The 21,744-nt window shown below is 44.3% G+C and overlaps 2 protein-coding genes and 1 non-coding gene across 8 annotated transcripts in view; all 3 read left to right on the forward strand.

Annotated features, from left to right (window-relative positions):
* RABGEF1 (RAB guanine nucleotide exchange factor 1) lies at window positions 1–21,500 on the forward strand. Of its 6 annotated transcripts, none has more exons than XR_006931777.1 (11): window positions 1–74; window positions 8,158–8,343; window positions 9,822–9,988; window positions 11,166–11,285; window positions 14,090–14,259; window positions 15,394–15,475; window positions 16,251–16,383; window positions 16,785–16,876; window positions 17,206–17,462; window positions 18,419–20,885; window positions 21,299–21,500. XR_006931777.1 is itself a non-coding variant. In XM_046902361.1 (11 exons), the coding sequence occupies exons 3-11, from the start codon at window positions 8,165–8,167 to the stop codon at window positions 18,815–18,817; spliced, it is 1,599 nt and encodes a 532-aa protein (XP_046758317.1). In that variant the 5' UTR covers window positions 1–74; window positions 6,653–6,763; window positions 8,158–8,164; the 3' UTR covers window positions 18,818–21,500. The 6 variants fall into 6 exon arrangements, 5 of the variants coding, with proteins under 5 accessions (XP_046758317.1, XP_040506008.1, XP_040506007.1 ...); XM_046902361.1 differs by adding an exon at window positions 6,653–6,763 and having other exon boundaries at window positions 18,419–21,500; XM_040650074.2 differs by having other exon boundaries at window positions 18,419–21,500.
* TMEM248 (transmembrane protein 248) overlaps window positions 19,206–21,744 on the forward strand; it is an 18,087-nt gene continuing 15,548 nt past the window's right edge. The window contains exon 1 of the mRNA XM_046902606.1: window positions 19,206–20,885. The gene's annotated coding sequence lies outside the window, so the exon portion shown is untranslated. The remainder of the gene's footprint in view (window positions 20,886–21,744) is intronic.
* MIR6585 (microRNA 6585) lies at window positions 21,318–21,427 on the forward strand. The gene has a single exon (NR_105454.1). It is a non-coding gene; the product is annotated as a microRNA 6585 (primary transcript).

Below are 21,744 nucleotides of genomic sequence, written 5' to 3' on the forward strand. Positions count from 1 at the left end.
GAGCGGAAGAAGCGCCGGGCCGGGAGGGGAGCAGCGCGGGACGCGGGGACGGCCCCGCCACCGCCCGGGAAACGGTGAGCCGCTGCTCGGCCCTGCGCCGCTCCCCTGAGGGCTCGGAGCCGGGCGGGTCCTTCCTGGGCGGTCCCTGTTTCTCTGTCCCGCTGAGGGCCCGGGTCGCTTTGGGTCGCGGGGCTGCGGCCGGGCCCGCCGGGTACAGCCCGACAGCGCGGGGCCCTTCGCTCCGCGTGCAGCTCTCGAAGCTCCGTGGTACCCATCATCTTTCTCCTTTTCCCCTTTCTCCCTTCTCCGGGTTGCGGCCGTCATTGCGAACTTTACAGATCTCTCTCCTCAGCTTCTTCCTCTGTTTGTTTTCTCTTTTGGCTCCTCGTCCCTAAGCGTTCCCACTGACCGGCTTTTATAACATCAAAGCCCTTTAAGCTGCAGCCAGGGCTGCGCAGTGCCCAACTCACCGCCTCGGAGCGGGAGCGGCCGCAATGGGGGTGAAGAATCGGGAGGTGAGGGACGTGCCCGAGTGCTCAGCCTGCCTTGTGTGGGGCGCTGAGTCAGCCGGGCAGGTGTTGGCAGGCAGAACCCGATCGCTGCTCTGGGACGGATGGAGCGTGGTACGGCTGCACAGGGCTGGAAAAAGGGCTTCCTAATGGCAGCTCTGTTTTAAGTCTGTTGGTGACACTGTTCTGCTTTGCTCTTGCTGTTGGGAAACTGTCTTTGAAGCGTTGCTGTGCGTTGGCAGCTCCTTGTGTTGGTGCCTGGGGTGTGCGTGGAGAAGCTCTTGGCTTTCCAGCTTGCTCACCTGGGTCACCTTCCAGGCAGCCGGGGGCTGGAGGCTGAGCATGGCAGGACAGCTAACTGTGGCTTTGTGCATCTGGCAGCATTCTTGGGCTGCATCGAAAGAAGCACGGCCAGCAAGTGGAGGGAAGTGATACTGCCCTTCTGCTCTGCTGGTGAGACCTCACCTGGAGTACTGCGTCCAGGTGTGGAGTGCTCAGTGCAGGACAGACGTGGGGCTGTTGGAGCGTGTCCAGAGGAGGGCCACAAAAGTGATCCAAGGGGTGGAACGCCTCCCTATGAGGACAGGCTGAGAGCTGGGCTGTGCAGCCTGGGGGAGAAAGGGCCCCAGGGAGACCTGAGAGTGGCCCGTCAGTATCTAGAGAGGGGCTGTAAGAAAGGGACAGACTCTTTAGTGGAGTCTGTTGTGATAGGACAAGGAGAAATGGTTTCAAACTGAAAGAGGGGATATTTAGACCAGATATAAGGAAAAAGTCTTTTATGATAAGAGTGGTGAGGCACTGACACGTCTTGACCAGAGAGGTGGTGGATGCCACTTCCCTGCAGACACCCAGGGTTGAGGCTGGATGGGGCTCTGAGCACCTGATGGAGCTGTGAGTTCCCCTGTGGGACCAGATGGCCTTTAAATGTCTCTTCCAACTCAAATGATTCTGTGGTTCTTTGACAGTGCATGGCAGGAGCAGCCCTGCCTCGAGGACCATACATACTGCCTTTTGGACACGGCTGCACAAGTGTTTTGCATGGGAAGACAAGACTGGGGAGACAGTTATAACTCAGATGATGTTTTGCTGACCAAAACCCACCAAAACAACACGCAAATAAGAGAAAATAATAGGAACATGAGGCCAATTACATCAGTTCATAAGATCATTTTGCACAACAAGCAATTACCACATGAGGTGACTTCAGGATTTTCATTGAGAGAGGAGCACTCTCACTTCTTAACTTGTATCCGGTGAGCATGGTTTACGTGCAGGCAAAATAAGCAAAGTGTGTAGAAGCTGATAGCTGCTATTTCTGAGGAGGTTTTAGAAGTTCTGCCTCATCCTCTTTCTGGAATTCCCAGTTTCTTGTGATTTCATTTAAAAATGCCATTATGAGTCACATGGATGTGGTGAGACTGAGTCTGTTAATTCATGAGCACTCCTTGCAGAGCACTCATTGCTATGGGCAGAATTTAAGATTTTGATGTGGCCAAGTAAAATCGTAGCCTGAGGTCTGTACTGATGCTGGGGGGGAGGGAAATGTCCTGACCAGTCTGTGAAAGTGACCTTGTGTGGAAGTAAACCGTGAGCTCTGTGGGTAGGATGTTGAAGCCCCTCAGCCATTGGGCTCCAGAAGTTTAAAGCAGTGGTTGCCATTTCCCCTGCCTAATTACAGTCCAAGTCTGCATGCTTGTTTTCATGTGGCTGACCACGCTCTGTGTCTGTGATTGCAGTTAACAACCATGTGTTTTCTCAGGAATATTAACCCACAACCTCTACCGTGTATATTAGGATGCAGATGTTACAGCTGGAGTTCCATCATTGCAAGAAAGATGCTCCTTAACCTCGTGAAGACTCCAGCAATCTGCCCTGCTAAAACAGATGCTGCATTTCTTTCTGAGTTCTGAAGTTGCCCAATGGCTTTTGTGTGTTCCGGCTCTGTTAGATCATGCTGCCCCACCCTTTCCTTTGGAAGAAACTAGCTCACGCTTAATTAGCTTTCTGCTAATTACATACTTGAACGTTTAGGGCTACACGTGAGTCACGGCTGTTTCAACCCTTAGATGGCTCTGAAGAATTCCGTGGCATTTGGGTCAGTGGTTGTTCTTTGCAATGAGCTCCTGGGTGATGGAAGGGAGTGGGATGGCGCTCTGGTTCATTACAAGTTGGTATTTCAGAGTGGTGTTCTGCTTCTTCAGATGCCGGTGCTGATAACGTTTTGTGCCATTTACCCAGAAAGAAACTTTCTCTTGCTTTTGAGATAAGGCAGTTTGGCTGTTTCTGAGCACTGCATTTGGGTTGCAGCAGTAGCTTTGAAGCTGTTGGCTACACCTATTATTCTCAGGATGGTTTTCCATAGGTAAAATCTCTCATTGTTGGAGACTTTCACCTCCTGCCATCCATCTCCCCTCCCAGCTTTGATGCAGTGCAGTGTAAAGCAGCAGCCACTACTTTAGGAGTTGCCCATTTGGAGACTTCCCGAGCTTTGCTGCTTCTCCTACTCTAAAAGTCCATTGCTGGGATGGCCATTAAAGACCAGACAGAGTCAGCGGGCGGTGCTGTGTCAGACGTTCAGAGAACACTCTCTGGAGCACTTTGATGACTTTTTAATGAGAAGAATTAATACGAGTTGTTCACAAAGTGCTATGGAGACTTAAACTTGGAGGGCCAAATTGCATTTATGTCTGTCCAGAGAAAAGGCTGGTATGGCTTATTTGGAAGGGCTGTGCTGAGGGCTTTCACGAGAAGCCTTGCTGTCAAGAAATAGAATAAAGCAGAGCAAAATAAAATAAAAGCCACTGCTTTTATTTGCGGGGTTTACGTGCAGAGTTACTTTGAAGCTGTTTTTCATAGCCTGTCATAACTGTAAGTTGACTTGCAATTAATGAAGGCACCTGTAGATGAAGCGAGGCCCGCTCAGCTCTGCTACGTGAGCCCTGCCAGCTCCTGCTTCCATCCCAGGTAAGCAATCCAGGGCTAATGAATAGTTTATGAACAAGGCAGTATCTCATCCTGGCGGTGATGCAGTCTGCATTGGCAGTAAAGGTGTCTGCTTGCCTGCTCAGTGCCTGGGAGCTGAGGTGGGTGCACATTAAGGGAGCAGCAGGAGAAACGAGCAGGTGGTGTCGGAGCTCGTGGTAAACCTATACCACATCTAAACCTCAGTGCACAAACAGTGCTCTTCTAAAGCCACAGCTCTGCCTGCAGCCTTTGTAAACCCTAACGTGGTAGGGAAATGATCTTGGGTTTACTGCTGAAACGGACGTGTTACATAAGTGGAATCTTTCATGTGTGCATTAAATCAGTTCTTGGTGACAGATCCTATTTTTTGCATTACATAAAGGCTGCGAGCACGTTTGCTCTGCAGTGACTACAGCAGTGCTCCAACAGGTTCCCTGTGAGTCTTTCCAGCTATTTTGTAACCTGGTCTGCGTGGAGAATTAGGAGACAGCCTCTTGCTGTTGTTGAGAGCTGTAATTGCTGCTCCTTGCAGCCCTGCTGTGGGACACTGACAGACGGCCTGAGGCTCTGTGGACTCACCATTGAGGGAGAGAGTACAGCTGTGTGCTGTGAGCAGTGTGCTGCCGTGCTTTGCTGGCTGCTAAGGATGACTGCAGGTATTTCCCAGCATGTGTAGGTTGCAGGTAGCAGGTTGTGAAGCCTGCCTGAAGGCTTTGATGGAATCCCTTTGTAGGTTGGAGGTGTTCTTATTGCATCTCATGAGAAAGTTGGGCTCCTAAAACTGGAAATCCTTGGAAGACAGAATAAAAGTGTTACATTGAGCATCCATACTCAAGATGTGCTGTGGTACTTCAGGTCAGCAGAAAGTATGTCTTAAAAGCAAAGCAGAAGCAGCTCCCTCCCCTTCCATCCCCAGCACGTTCCAAGCAGCCGTGGTGCTTTGGTTCTTTTCCTTCTGCTGTGTTTGTACCATAATACAAGCTTCCAGTGTTCTACATGTTTGTGTCTGTGAAGATTTGCTAAGAGAGAGCAAGCAATGTGACTCAGGGCAAGTGCAACACACATAGGTGGTTTCCTGGTTTGGGCTCATGTCTGCTTCTGTGCCTGTGGTGACCAAAACCCTCTATTGTTTCCCCAAATGTTTTCACTTGCAGCCATACAAAGGGGAACTGCTGGGCACACAACTGGCCTATCCTCTATGAATCACATGGGCTTCCATTTTCTGGAGAAAGAGCTACATATTTTTGGCTGACAAACTTGACAGGAGACACCGAGGGGTGTGAGGAGATGCTCAGACCTCCGAGCCAGTATTGCACTCTGAAAGTGCTTGCTCCAAGTGTGCCACTGCTCCAAGTGCTGCTGAATAAAAGGAAAAAATAAGTGAGGTTTAATAATAATAACGTGCATCTGACACAGCTCGGATCACAGGGACCCCAACTGCCCTGCCTGATGTCACCCACCGTCCTCTGCTACTCTGTGATCCTTCTTGCTGGCAACTGTTATGTTCAGTGTGGAGGTTTGTTGCTTTCCTCACTGTTGTTATTCTGCCCTCCCAGTGCTGGGGCAGCACAGAGGCTGCTGAGCACTGCCTCTCCCTCTGGCTCCAGGAGAACACACTGGGTTGTGTTACTGAGAACGTGAGTGCAAAGACGAGGTCTGGCCTTGCAAATACATAGAGCAGCTGGTGTTTGGATAGAGAGTGATGTATGTCTATCTGGAGGAGGAAAAGAAGGGATTAGAGAGAGGAACGGAGCATTTTGGATTCTCAGGAGCTCCAACAAGGCTTTTTTAGGAACGGTGTAAGGTGGTAAATGGTGCAGTGATTCAGTTGTACGGAAGCTGATGTGGGGTGGATTGTTCATAGTCAGCCTCAATAAACTTACTGTAAGTGCTGACATACAGAACTTGGCTGTGAAGCCTTTTCTTAATGGCCCTGTGTCTTTAAAGGAAGAAAGGCTGTGCTCCCAGTGCAGCATGTGATTTCTTCCTATTGATTCAGGGTGACCTCCCTCGTCCCCGAATCCAGAACTGATGTAACTGCAGTTGAAACTGCTTGAAGGGGAAGAAAAAGAGCAGTCTGTTTGCTCGTGCCTTGGCTTTGCAGCTTTGTACAGACCTCTCCAGAATGAATGCAAAAACCCTCCATTTCACCCCCAAGAGCCCATAGTGCTCCCTGCAGTGTAAGCTGCTGAACTCTGTTCAGAGCACTGATTTCAGTCCCAGTGTAGGAGAAGGGTTAGTGGGATGCCAAAGGTAACTGCAGTGCCAGTATGTGGCTCGAGCCCTGCAGGTGATGGGAGCTGATTTCTGTGCCTGTGTTGATGGCTCACTGCAGCTCCGGCCCGTCAGCCTTACCATTCATGGCAGTGTGCACAGCTGCACGTGTGGTGGCTTTGTGCTTTGGTTTGTTCTCATCTCGGGCATCTGCTTTACAAGTTTGTAACCAGAATGCTGCTGCAGCCTCTGCTTTGGGAAGCAGTGTTTAAACTGCAGGTCAGGAGCAGCTGTGGAAGTTACAAGCCTTCACTTCCCTGTAAGGGCACATGTGGCACTGAGAGGGCTGTGCTTCCACATCCCAACACTGTCGTTTCCAGCCTGTTATCCCATTGAACTTCAGGTCACGCAGCTGCCAAAACTGGGACTTGTAATTTCTGGTCTTTGTTGTACAGTGTTCTGTGCATCGTCGAGAGGAGCGCTGGATTGAGGAAGGAAAAAATGGCGGTGGTGCAGAAATTCCCAACGTTTTGGGAAAGGCAGTGGGGGATGTAAAGCTGTCTGTAACATTTAAGACGTGGTGCTTTCCTCTTTGGTTTGTAGACACGTACTGATGTCTGCTTAAGGCATTTCTGGGAGAGACAGGGAAGGAAAAGGGCCTGTGCAGCTACTGGGTCTGTGTAAATAGGTGGGCAAACTTGTCTTCAGAAATAATGCCGTTGTGAAACCTGTTCTTCTGATTCTTAGGTTATTTTAGAAAGTCATGACTTCTTGTCAAAGATAAGAAGGTGTTGGAGGAGGGGGACCTTAATCCTTGCATGGATGTGATGGAGTGTTTAATTTGTTCCTCCCACAGAGAAAATCATACGTTTCGCGTTACTTAAAATAGCTTGTTTAGGGTAAGAGGAAGCCTTTAACGTGATGAGTCTTTAAAAACAATTGATCGTCTTGCTCTCATTTCCCAATGTGGAAAACTGCTGCTGGCAGCCATGCATCTCCCTGTGTGTGCTTTGCTGGATGGCCCAGAGCAGAGCTGAGGGCTCTTCCTGAGATGCTGAGCGCCAGAACTTCCAGCAGTGAGTAACCTTTGCTGGGCAGAAATGCAAAAGCAAAGAGATCCACGTTCTATAAACACAGGAGCGTTAAGTCTCATTATGAACCTTGGGGAGAAACAAGATTCCTTCAGCAGTTGCTGACATTGTTTGTTTTAAGATTACTTTTCATCTCTCTTTCCGTGTGTCGCATCTTAAGGAAAACCCGACGCACCTTCCCCATGGTGAGCTGAAGTTCTGCACATAGGGGAGCGTGTCACAGAATGGCCTGGGTTGAAAAGGACCACGGTGATCATCCAGATTCAACCCCCTGCTATGTGCAGGGTCACCAACCAGCAGCCCAGGCTGCCCAGAGCCACATCCAGCCTGGCCTTGAATGCCTCCAGGGATGGGCCATCCACAGCCTCCTTGGGCACCCTGTTCCAGTGTGTGTCCTGGAGGCACTGATGGCCGTGTTGGACACGGGGCTGTGGGCAGCCTGATGGAGTGCTTGGCAGCAGTGCCTGTGACAGGGGCTTGGAACTAAATGATCTTTAAGTCCCCTCCAACATAAGCCATTCTATGATGCGAGGCACAACTTCACTAACGAGTGTGAGAGCAGGAAGCCAACCTGCTGAGATGCTTCTCCAGCTAATGTGAGGCACTGTTGTGGATCCAGGAGTGAGAAGGGGCAGGTGTGGGAGGCTGAGACCTGCCCTGCAGTGCTGTGCTGCACTATTCCGAATTTCTGTGCATGTCAGTATTGCAATTCAAATGGTTTATGATGCAGGCCATAAAACTTGCTAGGGCGGGTGGTCCTGTGCTGCCTTTGTCCTAAAATGAATCCACCATTTAAAATAGGTAGTTGAAATGCCCCTGGGACTGAGCTGGCACGTGGGAAGGTTTTTGTCTAGCAAAAAGAAAAAGAAAGAGGAGGGCTGCAGAGCTGCAAAACAAGCCGTTCTGTTGCAGTCTCCACGTATAAACCCGACAGAGTCGTGCTGGCTCAGTTCTCTTTGGTGATGGCAGCTGTCATTCTGTTTCCCTGTGTTGCTTTGTGCCTCTGGTTGTCAGAAGGCTGTGCTGCTGAGCTCAGAGCAGCGTGCCTTTGCACACACACACACACACACACACACACACACACACACACACGGGCCCATCGCTGCAGGGCTGGCAGTGCCAGCCTGCTTGTCACCCAGCTGCAGAGCACTGTTTACAGGTCACAGCTATGCAAACGTATGCTAATACTGCAGTTGGCTTTCGGCACTGCGTGCTTATATAACCTCGCCTTTCCTTCTTTAGAATGTGTTTTGTTACTATGGAACTAACTGTTCAATAATTAAAAGGGGCGACATCTTTCTAAGAGACAAGCCTTCAAAAGGAGCTGGTTGGAGCAGGTTGTTGCTGATTCTGTCTTTAACCCTTTTCTCTTTAAACAGGAAGAAAATGAGCCTGAAATCTGAGCGCAGAGGAATTCACGTTGATCAGTCGGAGCTCCTGTGCAAGAAGGGATGTGGTTACTATGGCAATCCTGCTTGGCAGGGCTTCTGCTCCAAGTGCTGGAGAGAGGAATACCATAAGGCCAGGCAGAAACAGATCCAAGAGGATTGGGAGCTGGCAGAGCGGTAAAGAGCCCTCTTTATTCCTTTGTCTTTCGCAGTAGGGTGACTTTACTAAATGCTGGCCCTGTCTCATGTTTTCTGGTGCTGTTTGCTGTGGCTTTTTCATCACCAGTTCTCGAACTTGACCTTTCCAGCAGGAATGAAAGCCTTCCTTTTGATACAAAGACGGATTTTGATGACGTTCTAATTTAAGGCATTTCAAATGACAGGCTGAAGTAAGAAATGTAAACACCCCCCAACCTCTCAACAAATACTTTGGCCTGCTTTGCATACTGAAATATGTGGCTCTAACTAGCAGTTAGAGGGGTGAAAGTGACAATTGTGATTAAAAGACCTCTGCCTCCGGAGACAAAGTTATTGTCTTGAATGCAGCCAGCACAGTGCTTCTGTGTTTCAGCTGCTGCTTAGAAAACAGTTTGTGTCATCTGTGGTCATTCTGTTGAACTGCAGAGTTGAGCCCAGAGACATCAAAGCTTTTCCTTGATTAACTTGAGCAATTCTAATTCTTTGAGTAACCCTTCAGCAGGAAGATGCTAAAGGAACAGATAAGCTGTGACTGTTTGCTGCAGCGAGCTGACAGGCTTCACAGCACAGATAAGATGCAGTTCCTGCCTCCAGATTACATCATGCAAGGTCATTTGTGGGCCATTCTGAGTTGGATGGGAGCTTGAAGTTGCTCAACCTTTGAGCAGTGTGAAGAACAATAAATTTAACCCACTTTAATCATTCTGCATAAGAAGAATAGTAGCTGTTGAAGGATTAGTATGTCTCCCCTCCTTGTATATTAAAAGGGGTTTTGTCTTTGCACAACACCTATTAGTGCTGCAGTGAAGGGTTTGCCTCATTCATTCAAGTAAGTGTATGTATTTGGAAGACTTTGAAAGCAAGCTTTGACAGCAATAATCTGTTTCTCAGAATATTTTTTGAGATTGTGGCAGGGTTTTTCACTTCCTCAGCTGTGTGCCATGGTTTATCTTCAGTCATATGATAAAGGAAGATGACTGACTGACTGTGAATGGAAACATACAGTAACAGCTGACAAGAATGGAGGGATTGTCTTAAGACAGCCAAGGCATATTTGAGGTTGAAAGGGACTGAATGTCAGGAGACATCTTAAAACAGAAAGTAGTGCTGGTGATATGCAGTGAAGCCACAGACTAGGACGTCTGTAGGAAGGTTACTTAGAGGATTGTTGGAAATGCTTCCACCGTCTTTCCCTTCACCTCTACCTCTACTTCAGCCTCCTTCCTTTCAACATTACCATTTTCCCTTCCCTATTTTAAGCCTTCCTTCACTTTCCCCATTACAACATGGGAATTGATTCAGTGTAGTGAAGGGATGTGTGAGAGGAAGCTAGAAATGAAGGTGAGCATAGAGGAGAATTGGCATGTCAAAAGACTAATTAATTTATTGCACAGAAAGTTAACTTATTTATGCTGGCATTAACCAGTTAAATTGGACCGATGTCTTTCTAATCCCAGGCTGCAGCGTGAGGAGGAAGAAGCATATGCCAGCAGTCAGAGCACCCAAGGGGCTCAGTCACTGACCTTTTCAAAGTTTGAGGAGAAGAAAACCAATGAGAAAACACGAAAGGTCACTACTGTGAAGAAGTTCTTCACTGCTTCCTCCAGAACGGGAGCTAAGAAGGGTAACTTCTGCTTCATTTTTAATGGCTCTGTGCAGTGTGAAGTCAAAAATGTTTTTTGGCAGACGTATCGTCCTGAAAGCAGTGGAAGCTGTTCAGTGGAACAGGGTGCCCAAGGAGGCTGTGGATGCCCCATCCCTGCAGGCATTCAAGGCCAGGCTGGATGTGGCTCTGGGCAGCCTGGTCTGCTGGTTGGCGACCCTGCACATAGCAGGGGGTTGAAACTGGATGAGCATTGTGGTCCTTTTCAACCCAGGCCATTCTGTGATTCTGTGAATGCTCTGTGACTTCAAAAAGTTGGAATAGTTATGCTTTTTGGGAGTATGTAACATCTTAGTGAAAACACAGAAAAACCTGAGCTTGTAGGTGATGCTGAACTGCACTGCTGAGTGGAAGTGCTTGTATGATGCACGTTCATACTAGAATCATGAGTCAACCACTGTGTGATAATATGGTTTAAGACTTGCAGATGAGCCCTTCCGGAAGAAAACAGGAGAAAAGGTACTGACTGTCAGTCATGTGGAACAAGCTGTTATGTGTAAGTGCCATAGAAATGCTGATACAAAGCATCAAGTGATGCTGCTCTGATTTATTGCTTCAGCATCTTTAAGAGGAAAACTGGAATGTGTAAGCATGGTGACTTCAAATGAGAGGAAACGTGCAAGGAAAATTATGGTATTTCTGCATGTGTGAGTTGTGAATATCATCAAGTTTGTGGTTGGCTGAACGTTTATGCTGGAGCAGATGTACAAGTAAGAATGACTGGTCACACTCACCCCATTCCATGGCAGTATCTTACAATGGTCAACATTTTATACTATTGGGCTGTGGAGGAGGAGTTCCAGAAGGAAAAACAAATGACATTAATGCATCTTAGCCTTAAAAGTAGGAAGTACTTTTAAATATGTGTTCATTTCATCTTAGAATTTGTCTTGCAGATATATATATATATATATAAGCATATATGTGTATATATATATATATATATATATATATATATATATATATATATAAGCACCAGATGGCTAAATGAAGCATTCAGCTATGTATGGAAACCTTTTTTTTTTTTTACATTCATTCTTCTCATTTCCTATATTTTCGTATTTTTTTAATCCCATTCACCATCTCTCCTGTTGTGCTCCTGCTCTTGGTGTCTCGCTTGATTTTGCATTTATTTCAGTGGCTCAAGAGAAAGTCGTTAAGCAAGGACAGCTTGGGAGGGAGCGAAATGCTGATAACATTCTCAGGGATTTGAAGGAGATTTTTACTCCCTCCTGGGAACTGGCTTCCCCTACTGAAGGTAATGCAGCACAGCTTGAGCAAGCTGTCTGCTTGGTTGTAGTAAGCTTACTCTTTAGCTGGGCTTTGCAAAATACCAACTAGGGTTGTGCCAGTTATGTCTTGTGCTGCTGGGTACGAAAAGCAAGTCTGGAGTCTTCAGCTGAAGCTTCTTTCTGCTCTTAGTTTGACATCTGAAGGATTATGAAGTTTCAAAACAAGAATTTTTTGGAACAAGTTGCTGGGTCTCGTGCTGCTTTATATTTTTATCAGTTAAACCCAATTCCAGGTTGCCTTTTATAAACCTGATTATAAAGTACTTCAATGGAAGAATTCATACTTCAAGAACTTTTACAATCCCAAAACATCTCCAGGTGCCTCTCATAAAGAAAACAGTTTCGTATCATGAGAACATAGACTGTTTTATGTCAACAAAAAAGCACCAAAATCTCTGATGCTGACAGCTCTTCAGTTTTTTTGTCCTGTGTCACTTGTGTGCAGTCTTGTCCTGTTGTGCCTACTAAACAACACTGAAGGTGTACGTGCCTCTGTTCTACAAATTAGGTGAAGATTCTGAATGTATCTGTGTAGTGAAGCCAATAAAACACACTTCATATCCTTTACTTGGGCTCAGATCCACAACCGTGGCACAACCATAGTGAATCACTGGAGTGCTGTTGTTGTGCTGTGACAATTGGCAGCATGGTAGAATGCCTTGAGAAAGGTTTTGATATAAGTGATGTTTATTCTTGGTAAAAGATGATCCTTTCTTAATTCTTCTTGAACTGTTCCATTTTGGCGTATCTCCTTGGTCGGTTCTCTTGTGCAGATGGAATCTCCCTCCTGCAATCTGCTGCTTTGTAATTCCATTTGATTCTTGGAGAGTATGTGTCAAAGCTGAAAACGTTTTGTTGCTGGAGCTACATTGGCTCCTGCAGATACATTTTCCTTAGATCAGGATTTCACACAAATCAGTGAAGCTGAAGTATTTGAGTAACTACATGGAGTCCTTATGGCTAAGGCAGTTCGTTCTAACACTTGGTTTTCCTGATGCCTCTATGAGCAGCAAACTGCCTCAGTTGTCTGCATCTCTGTGGTCCTGTTTTAAATCTGCAACTGAAAAATTCAAGTCCGTATTCCTTAAGCACATATAGCAGAATGAGGTTCGTTCCTTTTGTGATACAGTGAAGTCAGTGCTGAAATAAGTGTCAAAAATAACTGATAACTCTGTCCTTTCGAGGGTGGACCTACTTTCTTTGTTTATTGTTTTGAAGAGATGCTTTCTACTTGCTGGTTATGAAATGTTACATGTGACAGTATTGAATCAGTAGGAATTCTTGTCCCTTCAGCTTGAATACGAGACAGGCATTCCACTTTGAATCTCAGTTATAAAGACTGGAGTAACTCCCTCTGAAGAAGTGTTGCAGTATGACCATAAAGGAGGATGATTTGCACTTCTGTCCTCATCACTACAGTTGGAATTTAAATATCTGCAAAGCCTTCTACATCCCTTAATGCTTAAATAACATAAATGGTGCCTGACCAAATCGTTATCCAGAGGAGGTTGTGCTGAAACCTGGAGGCCCTAGCAAGCCTTGTGCTTTGCTCAAGTGATATGTATTTGTTAGTCAGAGGATCACAGAGCTCTGAAACACAACAGACAAAGCAATAAGCTACTTCAGTCCAAATTAAACGTGCCAACTTAAATATACTAATCCCATTTATTTTCTTTTACTTTGGAGTTCTGCATGTGTGCTTATTGAAACGAGGAGCTGTTGTTGTGCATGTTAGTATGGTGTGTATCCCACTGATGATGAATATATTTATGTTTTCTGTTTCTTTGCTGCTTGCTATTCATCATGTTCATTTACATCACCTCTGTTCAATCCTTCATTTTGAACAGTGTTGGCTGGCAAGTTGAAAGGTGGGTGAACTAAATTTGGGTAGGAAAGGTATTGGATTGGTATAGTTAACTTCCTTGAAAGTATACCTTGGAAAATCAGATGTGCTTGTGGAAAAATAACTGTGCTTGCAGCTGTGTAAACTTGCATCCAGTGCTGTGTGCAGTCTGTGTTTCTGCCTCCCTGAGAGCCAAGCAGATTCTTCCTTGAACAGATGCTTCTGCTTTTGCAGAGATGCAAGTGGCCACGTTCTCGTTTGGGCTGCAGGTGTGGCCCTGTGGCTTTTGCTGCCTCACCATAGAGGGGCTGCTGTGTTTGCACCAACCTCACGCTCCCATTCCTTGTCTTGTGCTGCTATTGGTGCTCCTGTGGCCTTTTAGTGTGCCAGTTTGGGGCCTAATTCATCTGGAAAACCCATAAGGAAGACTGATTTCCGACTAGGATTACTCTGAGTTGCCACTCCCCAAGCTAATGAGCCAATTGAGTGAATGCTTGTGTTGGAAGCACAGGAGAGGAGCAGGAATTTGAAGGTGAGGGAGAATGTGAATGGGACCACAGCATTAGTTTGAGCTGCTGTGGAATCCCATCAGGTGGCCTTGATCTCATGTGGAAGGTTCTTTACCTGGGAAGGAAAACTTAAGGAACCCAAAAGCAAACGAACAGTAGTTTGCTAATATAAAAAGGCCATTTGTTTCAATGGGTATGTGGCTGTCAGTGTTTCACTTCTCTAACAAGCTGAGTATTTCACTGTTCCATTTAATAATACCCCACCATTTCACTGCTAAAGTTGGAGAAACAGAATGGTTTCTTTCAACTGCAAGATTGAAGGGGAAAAGAAATTCTGAAAGCTTAATACATATGAAATGCTTTCTGAATTCATACACTACTGTGGAAAGATTAATCTGTTGTGTCCAAACTTTCCCAGCAGAGATCCAAGAAGCCAAGGCTCCCAGCCCTTCTATAAACAGGCAGGCTAGCATCGAGACAGACCGAGTATCCAAGGAATTCATAGAGTTTCTCAAGACCTACCATAAACCAGGACAAGATATCTATAAGCAATGTAAATTGTTTTTAGACACGATGAATCATAAAAGGGTAAGTGATTTGCATGCCTTTTACATACATAAAATGGGGAAACTGGGGAGAAATTGAGAAAATGCTGCACTTCTTCCAGTAGTTTTTTATGTATTATGTACAGGAGTTTTAAGCTGGTGTGCTCAGTCACATGAAGATGTGGCAGCCTTCAGTTCTGAATGCAGTGCTTTTTGTAGGTTTGATATGTTACGTGCCCCAAAACCCTCAAACTTCAGTGTCTTGGGTACCCTAAGGGAGGTGTTAATGGATCTGTAGCGCCACCTATGGTTGAAATGAGTCAGTATTCAGCACTACTTTTCTTCCCTACCTTTTCTGCTTAATAAGTAGCTGCTCAAAGTATATCCTCAAATTCAACTGGAAATTAAAAGGGAATTAATTCTGAAGGACAGAGTTTGTGAAAATAGTGAGTTATTATTAGTTTTAACCATTTAGGTTGTTCTTACCGACCTAATTCCTTGATAGTTGGTGCTAGTCAAAGAAGTTTGTCAAAACTTAACCATTTGCTGTTACATATAAACCAGGTATAAAGTGCAGCCCTGCTGTCAGAGCTGAGGCATCATCATGTTCAGGCTTAGGTTTGGCCTCAGTTTTCTCTGCCTTTGTTGGCATGAAGTTATGGTATTGTGCTTCCATTCAGTAGGGAAAAGTGGCTCAATGAGCAATGTTAGTTCTAACCCTACAGCAGGACAGTATTATTTCACAAACATCGTGAATATATTTCATAGTGAGTTTATCAGGAGTGTTTACTGTATGGACATTCTTGTTTGTTTTGGTTGTTTTTCTTGGTGTACTGCACATCATTTTTGGAAAGTTAGAGACAGAATCGAGAGCAAACATTCTGCTTTAACAGTCTGCATTCTTACCATTACTCAGAGATGTGATGAGGGAAATAGCATTGCACCTGTCTAGTTTCACTGCTAGTATGTATTTTTGTTGAGCAGCTGTATAAGCCTTTCACAAGTTAAGGAGCCAACCTCAGTTTCTTATGTTTTTGAAGGTAACGTAGCCAACATAAACACTTCTGGGGAGGATATATTTGCATTCTCAGACTGTTATTGCAGCTGGACACTTGCCATCAAAGGCATTGCTGCCATTTCTTCCACACATGCACACTTAATCAGTGTTCTGTTACAGGACTTAAGTATTGAGGAACAATCTGAGTGTGCCCAGGACTTCTATCAGAATGTAGCAGAGAAATTGCAGACACGCTGGAAAGGTATCCATGTTCTCCTTCCTCGTATCTTAGTGCTGCAAAAGTAATGCTTTGAGGATAAAGCTGCTTTTATGTTCAAGTAAAAACAGAGTCTTCATAACCACACCTCTGATATGCTGTTAACAAATTCTAGTCCCAAAGTTACCTGCTATTCCCTGCAGCACCATTTCTGCAGAGTTTTACAATCGAAATGATTTGTTTTTACAGGTTTTCCTTAAGTGTGGTTCAGTTGTTTTCATTTCCTGTTTTCAATTCAGTGCTGTTTGTTTAGAACTGAGGTTGAATGCGTAGCCTCAATCCAATTAACGGGCTGTGGTCATTGCATTGCACTGTAATGCACCAGAAGCAAATGAGGGGGAAGTGCTACTGTTGCAGACTGTGTTTCTGTGTCTGGAATGTAAGTAGCACATCTTAAACATACTTAAGGATTGCTTTTAGAGAGGTAAACAGGCACAGAGGACTTGGAGGACCTCACTGGATTTATCCTCAAAGAGCACATTTTTCAATAAATATTCTTGTGAGCTGCAAACAGCTGAATCAGATTGGTAGGTTGGTTAGTGCATGTGCTTCATTGTGAACTTGACATGTCATCATGGTGTTTTTCCTGCTGGAAAGAGTGGAAATACTCCAAGTCTATCAACTCAAGAATGTTTATATGACTTGGCTCAAGCCAGTAATAGTGATTTAGTGACGTTATAATCAAACTGCATGAAATCTTCCAAAGAATCATGGAATACAGTGTTCACTGTACTGGGCTTGGGGGATTTGTACCTTTCAGTGCCACCTGAGAAAGTTGAGAAAGCAATGGATCAGATTGAAAAATACATTATGACTCGGCAGTATAAATACGTCTTTTGTCCTGAAACAACTGATGATGAGAAGAAGGATCTCACTGTCCAGAAGAGGATCAGGTGAGCCTCTTAAAGGAAAACAGCTGAGTAATCCACAATGTGGTCAGAGGGCTCCGAATCAAACATGTTAGGAGTTTGTTGCTGTGTACACAAAAGGCTTTTTAACCAGAAAGCGTTAAAAGCATTTTATTTTAGAAATAGAAGAAATGAATGAAGTGAATAATAAAAGCTATACTACGGTAGGAAAACGAATTGGTGTGGTTTTGTAAAGTTAAAGCAAAAAGGGGATTTGTTTCTTTTTTGGAAATAGTGACTTCAGTGGCGCAAACTGTCTTCTAACTGGACTGGTGCCTCACCTACACAAAGTACTCCTTGTGCACTGAACTCAAGAAGCAGCTGGCTTCAAACACCTGAATGTTATTGGCACAGAATGGTTTCACTTTTTGTTTTTCTCGTTGTAGGGCTTTGCACTGGGTGACTCCACAAATGCTGTGTGTTCCTGTCAATGAAGAGATTCCAGAAGTCTCTGATATGGTTGTAAAAGCAATTACAGGTTTGTGAGGGATAACACTTAGAGGCTTAAATTTCAGGTCTCCTGGTCAGAGAGATTTTCTGCTGTCTTCAGAAAGAGATTGAGGCTTTTAGTTTGGCAGTAGTCTTTGTTATGGTGGGCAAGTTTGTCATCTGTGAAGCAGGAATAACTTTGCAACGAGAGAAGTGTTCAGGCTTACCTAATCTATTTGAGATGCTTGGATTCAACCAAGAAGAAGTTGAATAAACAGATTGAAAACCAAAACTCGCACTTGTCAGTGTTGTATTCTGCTTGTCTGAGTGACTGATGAAAATGGTTTTAACTGTTTGAAAAACCTTTCTGTCTTACAGATATTATTGAGATGGATTCAAAGCGTGTTCCTCGTGATAAGTTGGCATGCATCACCAAGTGCAGCAAGCACATCTTTAATGCTATAAAGATAACCAAAAACGAACCAGCTTCTGCTGATGACTTTCTTCCAACACTCATATACATCGTTTTGAAGGGAAACCCACCCCGTCTGCAGTCCAACATCCAGTATATAACACGCTTTTGTAACCCAAGCAGGTTAATGACAGGAGAAGATGGCTACTATTTTACCAACTTGGTAAGTGCAGGACCAACAGTGACACTTTATACAACTGGACTGTCTTTTATTTAGATACTGAAGGAAAAGTGAAACAGCTCTCCCAGTAATGCTTGAAGTTGTTTAGAGTGTAAGAAGCTCTTTTGCTGTGTATCTCCTCTCTCTTCCTTCTTTACTTTCCAAACCAGACAGTGATTTGCTCTTCGCAGTATGAAGACCTTTATTGAACAGTCTGGTGCTAAGACTTGGGTATGTTTTTATTCTGTAAGAAGATAAGTGCTTTCTATTCCTGAAATCCTGAGCTTGGGCACTGCAGATGTTACAGGTGTAAGGTTCCCCATATCAGGCCATGAGAGTTTTATCTCATCGGGGGTCTGCAGAATTAGGCTGTGGAGGTAAACAGACTTCTTAAACTTTCTGTAGGAGACATTTGCATGTGTGCTTGTTTATGCTAGAAAGAAGTGTGATTATGAACTACTTGGCTTCTCTACATTTCATCTTAAAGCAGTTCTCAAGGAAAATGTGTAGTTGAATGAGATACTTGGAATGTTAGAAATTCCTTTCAGTAGAAGTGTGTCCATGAGGTAAGGTGGGCATTTCAACATTCCTTCTTTAGAAAACAGAGAGAGTGTACCAGATGTCACTGATCAGCTTATTAGATATTAACATAGTGCTTTTGTGTAGTTATCATGTCTTGTTCTTTCCTCATCCCACCCCCAGAATGCAGTGACCCTGTGGTGTGTAGTGTAAGTCATTCAGCTGAGATGATTGGTGTTTTCCTGCATCATTCTCTGTGTTTGACTCCTTCAAACTTCGGGGAGCAGGGAGAGGCCTGGGAACTGTCTGAAAAGCTCCTGAAGAGTGATCCGTTGAGACATAAAATAATCAGTTTTGGGTCTAACAGCAGGATTTTGAAAATAGAATACCCAAGTTGCAGTCTGTGGCTTGCAATGATACTTTTTCTGTTTTGTTTGTAGTGCTGCGCTGTGGCCTTCATTGAAAAACTGGATGCTCAGTCTTTAAATTTAAGCCAAGAGGATTTTGATCGTTTTATGACTGGTCAGACATCCCCAAAGAAGCAAGAATCCGACAGCTGGTCACCTGATGTGTGCCTGGGTGTTAAGCAGATGTATAAAAACTTAGACCTCCTGTCTCAGTTGAATGAGAGACAGGATAGAATTGTGAGTGAAGCCAAGAAGCTTGAGAAAGACCTAATAGATTGGACTGATGGAGTTGCAAAAGAAGTCCAAGATATTGTTGAGAAATATCCGTTAGAGATAAAACCAAAAAATCAAGCCTTAGCAGCTATTGACTCTGAAAACGTGGAGAATGACAAGCTGCCCCCACCGCTGCAGCCTCAGGTTTATGCAGGATAATAATTGGTGTTAAATTGGAAGAGCATCATTATTCTCACCTAGCACTATCTGCTTCTTGGGAAGGGAAGGAGATTCAAGGCTAAAAATCAGATGAGCTCAAATCAATACATTTTTAAAGGTGCATTTTTTTGGTTAAGTGTAATAAACTGTATTTATTTTAGCCAATTAGATTTCTATTAGGCTTTTGTGAGGTTTTTGAACGGAACTTCAATTTTCTACACAAACCAGTGTAATTTTTAAGCAACACTAGTTCATTGCCATCTTTCCTGAAAGCTTCCTCGTAGGCATGCACTTAAATGTTTTTAATAACTAAGTTTAACATAAAGATTTCAAGTTCCAGCTGAAACTTGGACGCTACCAATGTCAGTTTGGTTTATTCTGTAGCTGTAAAGATGAAATGTATCTTGTAAAATATGTACAATTGTAAATAGATTTCAAATCTGATGTCTCAGCCGTGCATGACATCTTGTGTATTAGTGGAAATGAGATGGATGTGTTCATATTAGCACCTTTGGGTTGAATCACATTGCAGTCTACAGCCAAGTACACTGTTATTCTTTCAATAAGCTAGATGGTGTCACTGATGAATTAGAGAGGGTGTTCCTATACATGAAGACTTTATCTTCATGTCAGCCTCCTGGTTTTTGGTGGTTTTGTTTTTCTTTGTTTAAAGTGCCATCTAGAATATGATGTTTCTTCATATAATGTCACCATTCTCTCTGGTGTATCAGTGCACGTGACAGCTTCGCTGGTAGCACTTGTGAAGAGAATGTTGAGCCAGGCTTCGTAAGTAGGAGGGAAGACTTTTAATAAGAACTGCATAATTTAGAACAAAAATGGGGAGAGAAAGAGAGAAGGCAAGAATTATGCCCAAAGTGGCTTTCTTTTCTGGCATTGCCTGGCAATTTCCATCCAATTCCATCACTGGACTGGGTCTTGATTGCTTTTCTGACAATCCTGGTTGATAAATGAGATCATCTAATTAGAGGCTGCTTTTTAGCAGAAGGATGAGCCATGGCTCTGAGCAAAAAAAGTGCACTTTATTTTCACAAGACATTACTCTTCTGATCTCGAGTGACCCTAAAATTACCTTGCTAAGCTACTGAGCATCGAGATAGATACAGCATTATGTCACTACAAGTTCAGGTGAGTGAATTTCAAACTAAGAACAGTCCACAAAAAAAGTAACCTCTTGCAGTGGAACTTTTTAATAACAGTGAAATATTTTATGTATCATTTTCAATCTCTCAGTTCATGCAGTCTGCCACGACCTGTTAGCATACCTGAGATACCTAACGTAGAGCTACTTAGCTTGAACTACTCTTAAGCAACATTAAGTTCTTACCAAGAAGGAGGAGTGTACCTACCTCTGTGTGTCCCACTGCTCTGCAAAGACGTATTTTAGATTTGCACTGCAATAACTTCAGACCAAAACTGTGGTTTGTTCCTTTCTGTCACGTGTGCTCAGCTGTACAAACTATGCATTCCTGGTGTTTGGGAGAGAACCAGTCACTCAGAATTGCCCTGGTAAGGTAAAGCAATGAGCTAACCACAGGAAGTTGGGTTATTTCATATATCCACGTTGTCCACGTTGCTTAGGATCTGACCAGTGCTTGCAGTAAATAATCATGCAAAGCCTTTATTGGGTTTATGAACATTAGGTGCTAATTCTGATATCCGGGTACGCAGGCTTTCCGGGGGGTGGAAATTAGCTGTTGTGTAAATTGCTATGTTTAAATAAAAGTGTGTACGTTATGCCCTTGTTAATGAGCTCCTAAAAGATTTCATCACTGGGTTTTGTTACGGTGTTAATGATTAATGTGAATTTAATTGTGACTGATTCTGATTTATCTTTGTCCAGGGGGGGAGAGAATTCCTAGCCATTCAAGTGTAAGTCTGGGTAACAATGTCTTTTTCTTTGCAGAAAGTTAGGTGGTTAAATACTTTACAATGACTGACCTGGTGCATTTGTAACTAAGGTATCTCTAATCCATATGCCATCTTGTTATCGAGCCATTGAAGTGGGAGTGGTTTTGGCAAACAAATCCCCCGGATCCCTGTAGGGCAGGTAATGTGGATTTCCATATCCCAGCCGAATACCTTGTCAGTATGTTATTAGGTGACCAACTTGTTCGTAGGTGAAACAATAAATAGTTTTGTCTCGCTTAAAAAATAAGGTAGCTAAAGTAACAACTACAGAATATCTTTCTGGTGTTTAAGATTCAGAATGGGCAAGCCATCATGCAGAGCGCTGAGATGATCCCTCTCCTATGCAACATTAGGTGGGCTTGGTGCTCAGTACTGGGCATCACCGTAGTACGAGGTGCTCTGGTCCCACACATGAGATTGAGACAGAAAGCTGTTAGGAAATAGTAGCTATGAACAAGCTACGAGTGAACAGGAGAGTTGAGTTGAAAAGTGAATTGGCAGAAGGCTTTGGTAACAGTCACAGCACCAGAACTTCCTTGTTTTTTTCCACAGCCCGCTGCTAGTTCTGTGTTACTGAAAATGAAGACAGGAATCAGAACGTGCTGTGAGCTACTTTGCATGTGAGCTACCTGTTTATTTTGCTGTAGTGAGGAGCTTATTTTGGAGCACGTATTGGTTCATTGAACTGTACATCTTCTGTTTTGCATAACTGAGTTATGAAATTAAACTGATTCTCCTACCTAGTTATCATTAATATGTCCCCGTCTTGTGGTATATGTTCTCTTTGTGAAGCTCTTTGTGGGCACCTTGTGATTCAGGCAGGGAAGGATAGAGGTACTGCTATTTAACAGCAACTGTTAATGGAGTTTAAAGTTGTTGTGTGGGAGGAGCGCTGTGCCAGGCTACAGCTCCTGAGAGGAGCTGGGAGTGAGGTCGGCTGCTTCTTCCAGGGGACAGCGATAGCATGAGGGGCGATGGCCTGAAGTTGTGCCAGGGGA

This window comes from Gallus gallus, chromosome 19, assembly GCF_016699485.2.
Source record: "Gallus gallus isolate bGalGal1 chromosome 19, bGalGal1.mat.broiler.GRCg7b, whole genome shotgun sequence".
Lineage (NCBI taxonomy): Eukaryota > Metazoa > Chordata > Aves > Galliformes > Phasianidae > Gallus > Gallus gallus.

Coding starts and splice junctions, on each gene's coding strand:
- RABGEF1 (XM_046902361.1), top strand. CDS start 8,165: ATGAGCCTGAAATCTGAGCGCAGAGGAATTCACGTTGATCAGTCGGAG. Junction 14,260..15,393: donor ACACGATGAATCATAAAAGG/GTAAGTGATTTG, acceptor GTTCTGTTACAG/GACTTAAGTATTGAGGAACA. Junction 16,877..17,205: donor GGTTGTAAAAGCAATTACAG/GTTTGTGAGGGA, acceptor TCTGTCTTACAG/ATATTATTGAGATGGATTCA.